Below are 6,000 nucleotides of genomic sequence, written 5' to 3'. Positions count from 1 at the left end.
AAATTTCCTGACACTGAGAAAAACGGTGACAGGGGAGGGACCTCCAGCTGATTGACAGCCTCACCTCTGTTCCTGTGTGCTGTATAAAGGGGGGTATGTCTCTTCCCTCCAGTCATCTCTCAGAGCTCTCCTCATTGATGTAACTTCAGCCCCCCCCCCCCCTGCTTTTCAGAGCTGAGAGATCCTGTGTACAGTCTGCATTTTGAATGGATGTAGGGGACAGATGGCTACAGATAAACAGGTACAACTTATGTAAGAGGATTTTTTTTTCTCTGAGTATCACCTGAGGCCTGTCACTTCATGGGTATATGTGAGTGCTTACAACCACTTTAATTGAACAAGCTGAAAGTAGAATCCGGCTACTATACACAGCGGCACCAGATCTTGAGCGCACCAGTTTTACTAAATCCCCCCCCAATGTCTCTTCTGCAATAAAATCTTACCTGCCTGCTCGCTGTCTCCTCTGCCATGCCCAGCTCAGCTTACATCACCGACACTGTCCCTGTGTGCCGGGATAATGACCTCCTCTGCATTGGCAGGAGCGATGTCATCCTGTGCTGGCCAATGAAGGCAGCTGAAACTTGCCACATAGGACAAGATGCCAGCCAATGAGGAGGACCCGTGAAGGAAAGGTAAGTATTGCTTTTTGTAGTTCTGCTTTAACCCTTCTCTACCCAAAATTAAAATAATAAAGTTTTGGGCTGTGCACACTCTTTAAAGTGCTTTCACAAAAGAACAGCTGAAAGACAAGAACGGTTTCGGGCCACTAACGTTCACCAGAAGCGTTAACCAAGAGATAACGGAGAGTAGTCAGCTCTGTACTAAGCCGCGCAGTCCAGGATTGAAACTGCCGCGCTCTTCTCTTACCAGCGGCTCACTCGATCAGTTCCGCCTTCGGCTACACCTGTCTGGCGAGGCGCCGCTAGGACCTGCGCTCTGCACTCGTCTATCAGTACTGTCGCCTGGCAGCTGCCCCGGAAGTTGTCGCCGGGGCCGGTTCAGCTCCGGTAAAGTCTCCGCCGGACAGAGTCGGCTGGCGGGAGAGTGGCCCGGGGTGGATGAGGCTCCGGGCGAGGGAGCTGCTGCAGGTGAGACCCGTCGGTAGCGGGTGTCCCTTATTCCTGGAGGGCTCATAGACGGCGGGTGACAGGCTCCGTGTGCCCGCCCCCTGCCTGTCATCTCTGTCCCTGGCTGAGGAGAGCTGTACACGTCCTCTCCTATCTCCTGGCTCCTGGTCCGGGGAGAGTATACCGGGCCGGGGAGTGAGGATGGAGCTGGGCTGTGTTTATGTGTCCTCACATGACTCCTCCACTGGCTGCATACACACACGTGACCAGGAGGGGAGCCCGGAGCATCCGCACTGTGCACACCGACATGTCACTTCTAGGGGGATCATCCTGGGGGGTGTATAGAGGGGAGATTACCAGGAGAGATCCAGCCTCTGCTCCCCTACAGTCTCACTTTTCCTGCTGCATTTCACATCACACACAGAACTAGGACTAACAAACCGATTTCTGATACATGACCGGGAGTTAGAGCTGGAGTCCCACAGAGGGTTTTTGATTGTGCTTACACCTTACACTGTACAGTCACATCAGTCCCTGCCCCAAGGAGCTTACAATCTAACGTCCCTATCTTCCATGCCCACATACTAGGGACAGTTAGACAGGATGTCTTTATAGTGTGGGAGGAAACCAACACAAGGACAGGGGAACATGCAAACTCCATGCAGATGGTGTCTGTTGCCCCGCCAGTTCTCAGCCTGAATGACTGCTGATCACTCAGTTCTCAATCCACTCGGAGCTGAGAGCGGTGACTGAAAGTTAGTGTTCTGTGCCCCTCATTGGAGGTAAGGTGGCGTGCTGAGAGGCCAAGCCTGCCGCTGATCAGGCAACCAGGTGAATCCTGACAATATGGTCGGGATCCTTCCAGCCCGGTGTTAACTGATTCTAAGTCACAGGAGAGCAAAAGTAATGCAGGCCATAGGCGGTTCGTTTATCGTCCGAAAAATGAAACTTAGTTCTGTAAACCAATGTTGCCACTAATGATTGCGAAAATCTGCCATTTTTCAGAAATTTTCCAGCATGACTGACAAACGAAATGGGGAGGAACCGTGAAAATCGGCCGATGCCATTGCACCACTGACAGTGCGAAAATCGTCCGATTAATCTTTCGGACGAAAAATCCTCCGATAAATGAACTATGGCCTGCATTAGGGTACTCCTGTGACTCTCAAAAAAATCTATCTTTTTTTTTTTTTTTTTTTTTTTAACGTAATCCTTATTCTCTAAAATGAATGCATACTCCTCCATTACTTAACCCCTTCACGCCTAAGGGGAAAACAAATGTTAACGCCGAAGCACAATTTGCAACTTTGACATGTGTTCGTAAAACTGTACATATCACAACTACTTTGTGCATCCAGGTGAATTATACCGCGTTTTGTTCAGGACAAATTGGGCTTTCATTTAGTGGTAAATGGTAATGGATATCTCTTGATTTTTTTTTTTATTACCAAAGGAAAACTGACCAAAATAGTAAAAAAAAACAAACCAACCTTTTTTAAATTTAGCTGTATATTTCTTGCTACTACCATAACCTACCATCAAAGGACAACCCAAAATAATTTCTCCTGCTCCTGACGATCGCAGCAATACCACATGTGTGTATGTTCATTATTGTTTGTACCCATAGTACGGCCCAGAATCAAGTGCGTATTTTGCTTTTTTAATTTATTTTTTTATCCTGCCACTAACTGACACTGATACTAATTTAAAAAAAAAAACCCTGACATTGACCCAAACACTTAGGGCTCGTTCACGCTTGACTTTTTTTTGCCAACTCTTGCCAAACGCCCCTATAGCGTTTGACAAGCGTTGGTCTGGCGTTTGCGGAGCGTTTTTAACACTCCGCAAACGCTCCAAAAACGCTGCATGTGCGGTTTAGCAGCGGTTGTCAGGCGTTTGCCAAGTGTTAAAAACGCCCCACAAACGCCTATAATGAAGTTTGAATGGTGTTAATGCTCCGCAAACGCCGGCCGGGTGTTTGCGGAGCGGCACCATAGACTTGAATAGGAGGCTTCAACTCCTCCTGACTTGACCAGAGGTGTCCGTTTTGCCGCGACGCTAACGCTCCCGTTTGAACTTCACTATGTGCTGCAATGTGCAGAATTTTCCAAGGTGTTTGGAAAACGGTAAAAATGCTTCCCAAATGCCTGTCTGCCACTTGCTAACAAGGCTAGTGTGAACGTAGCCTAACCCTGTCACAGACCTAGATCAAACCTTGATCTAGGTATTTTTGTTTATTATTTTCATTTATTTATTTTTTACACACACTTGTTTCACTTGTTTTTTTTTTTTGTTTCTGAAAGGACAGAGAGCGATACAATGTATCTCTCTCCTCCATTCAGAGAGAGAAAACGATGGAGTGGGCTTCACAGTGACTGATCACTGTGATAGCCAATCAGAGTCTATCACAGCGATTAGGTGACCCAGAATCAGGATTATCTGATGTCAATCATTAGAATGGGACCTGGGGCTCTCAGTGACACCCCAGTTCTTGTGCAGTGCGGCACGCTCCCAGCAGAAGTACAGCTACACAGCGTCACCGCGGAATAAAGCCCAGTTCTGTGAGGCCGCTAATTTGCGTACAGTCGGCGCCAAGGGGTTAAAGGATAAGTTCACCTTTTTACAAAAAATAATGAACGCACTTTTTTTGCAGGTGAAAAAATGTGCATTTATTATTTTTTTTATTCTGGAGCTTCTAAAGCATTGCACCAGCAATCAGCAAATCCCTGGTGCCATGCAGGTCTTCTGCAGACCTGTCAGTGTATCTTTGTGCCCGTTCACCTCATACGGGCAAGCAGATATACTGACAGGAAGACTCAATGGACCACCACAGCACCGTGGTAGTTCAGTGAGAACTTGTAGTGCTATCATTCACAGAATACTGTGATTGAATGATGCGGCCAGGTGGGCGGAGCCCCGCTTGACCACATTTTAAAAAAAAATTCTGACAGCTAGCAGGTAGGAGAGTACCCCCCCCCCACTGGCTGTCACAACAGGGAGCTGGGGCCTGTCCATTCGTAACATTTTGCACCCTATATATATATGTAACATATGAACATATCCTTTAATTGACCTGTAATAAACCTTTCTTAATATTTGGGGGGGTCTGTATGTTTTTTTGTAATCTTTTGTGAGCCCCCACAGCTTTCCCTTTCCCCTTCGCTTCTGATAGTTTGGAAGGAGCAGTTGCACATTCATTACAATCATGCACACTACTATTCCCATAGTCCCTAGTGCATCCTGAGAGTGAGCAAGCAAGGGTGGTTTCATTCCTTCATACAGTGGGACCATGGAGAACAAGTGTAGGCACCCTCTAACAGGAAGTCAGATTACAGCAGCAAAAAAAGGAATTTAGAATATCTTATTCGGAGATCTGGAGGAGGCTGAGACCAATAGAGGGTACTTTTTTGAGAAAGTCTCCATTCACACTTATGTGACTCAAGTCGTGCGATTTTCATGCAACTTGGATGTAACTTTGGTTGTTGACTTTGACTGTTGCATTGATAACATTAAGATGTGACTTTTTAGAGTTTACATTTCAGTCTATGGCACTCAAGTCGCATGAAAGTTGCATCAAAGCAGTGCAGAGAGCATTTTAAAGTCGTTGCAACTTTAAGCTGCATAGATTTGAATGGCTTCCATTGAAATACATGGGATGCAACTTGTCATGCTACTTTGTGTCCAAAGTTGCACGACAAGTTGCACAAGTGTCAATGGAGCCTTAAGAATACATACTTGAATAGAATTTTTTTAAACCCCTGTTTAGCCCTGGTTCACAGTGGCTGTGGCTTTGAAATAGCGTGATTTCATGTGAGACTTGCCTGACATCAGTGCGATTTCATGCACAGATGTCTATGCAAGTCGCATATGAAATCGTCAAAAATAGTGCAGGAACCTTTTTTCAAAATCGGTGCCGTACCTCAAAGTCAGAGTCACACCGATTTTAATGGTTTTATTGGCACAAATAGGGTGCGAACTGTCAAATCGCATGACAACTTGTATTGGTGTGAAAGGGGCTTTACACCCCGGTCACACCAATCTGACTTTGAAATTGTGCGCCTTCCAGTGTATTCTGACTTTAGGTGCAACTTGCAAGACACAGTTGTCTATGCAAGTCGCACCTAAAGTAGTGCATGCACTACTTCAGAAATCAGTGAGGCTCTGACCAAGTTGGAATCATACCGATATGACCGCTGTAATTGCGGACAATAGGGTGCAACTTGCCATGCGATTTGCAAGTCGCATGGTATGGCAAATTGCATGGTAAGTCGCACCCGATGTGACCGGGGTCTTAGTGTCACATTCAGGTAACCTTTATTTAGATTTGATTGAGGTTTATATTTGTACATTTTATTTTTACTGTTTACATAGAATCTGAAATTTACAAATAAACTTTATTATGGGGTGCACTCATTTCAGAAAGACTGTTTGGTATTCTAACTAGAGAAATTAAGAGTGGTTTGCTTTCAGACTCTAAGGCTAGGTTCACACTTGTGCGGACGCAGGAATCGCACCTGTTCCTGCATCCACATTCAAAATTGCGCAGCTCTTTTACAGATGGCACCCCCACGTATCTAAACACACAGTGCATTTGCAGGTATGGGAATTTGCATGGTGTAAAAGCACCATGCGATTTTGCTGCAAGGTGCAAGGACCTTTTTCCACTGTTTGTGCAGGTGCAGCAGCCTGCTAATTCACAGAAATGTGAGCTGCAGCAAACGTATAGGTGTGAACCTAGTGTAAGAGCCCATTCACACTTGCTGTTCTTGTGTGCTTTGTTTGTTGCATGATATACAGTCAGGTCCATAAATATTGGGACATCGACACAATTCTAAAATTTTGGGTCTCTACACCACCACAATGGATTTGAAATGAAACTAACAAAGATGTGCTTTAACTGCAGACTGTCAGCTTTAATTTGAGGGTATTTACA

General features: G+C 45.6%; 1 protein-coding gene across 7 annotated transcripts in view; it reads left to right on the top strand.

Annotated features, from left to right (window-relative positions):
• The first annotated feature begins 938 nt into the window (after positions 1 to 938).
• The window catches only part of IKZF4 (IKAROS family zinc finger 4), a 38,415-nt gene continuing 33,353 nt past the window's right edge, over positions 939 to 6,000 (top strand). For all 7 annotated transcript variants that reach the window (XM_089680110.1, XM_089680083.1, XM_089680078.1 and 4 more), the window contains exon 1: positions 939 to 1,088. In XM_089680110.1, coding sequence (XP_089536236.1) covers positions 1,059 to 1,088 — 30 coding nt within the window. In that variant the 5' untranslated portion in view covers positions 939 to 1,058. The remainder of the gene's footprint in view (positions 1,089 to 6,000) is intronic.

Source organism: Staurois parvus, unplaced genomic scaffold (genome assembly GCF_062004578.1).
Source record: "Staurois parvus isolate SC_StPar_1 unplaced genomic scaffold, SC_StPar_1.0 ptg000017l, whole genome shotgun sequence".
Taxonomy (NCBI): domain Eukaryota; kingdom Metazoa; phylum Chordata; class Amphibia; order Anura; family Ranidae; genus Staurois; species Staurois parvus.
This window is presented reverse-complemented; position numbering and strand designations above follow the sequence as displayed.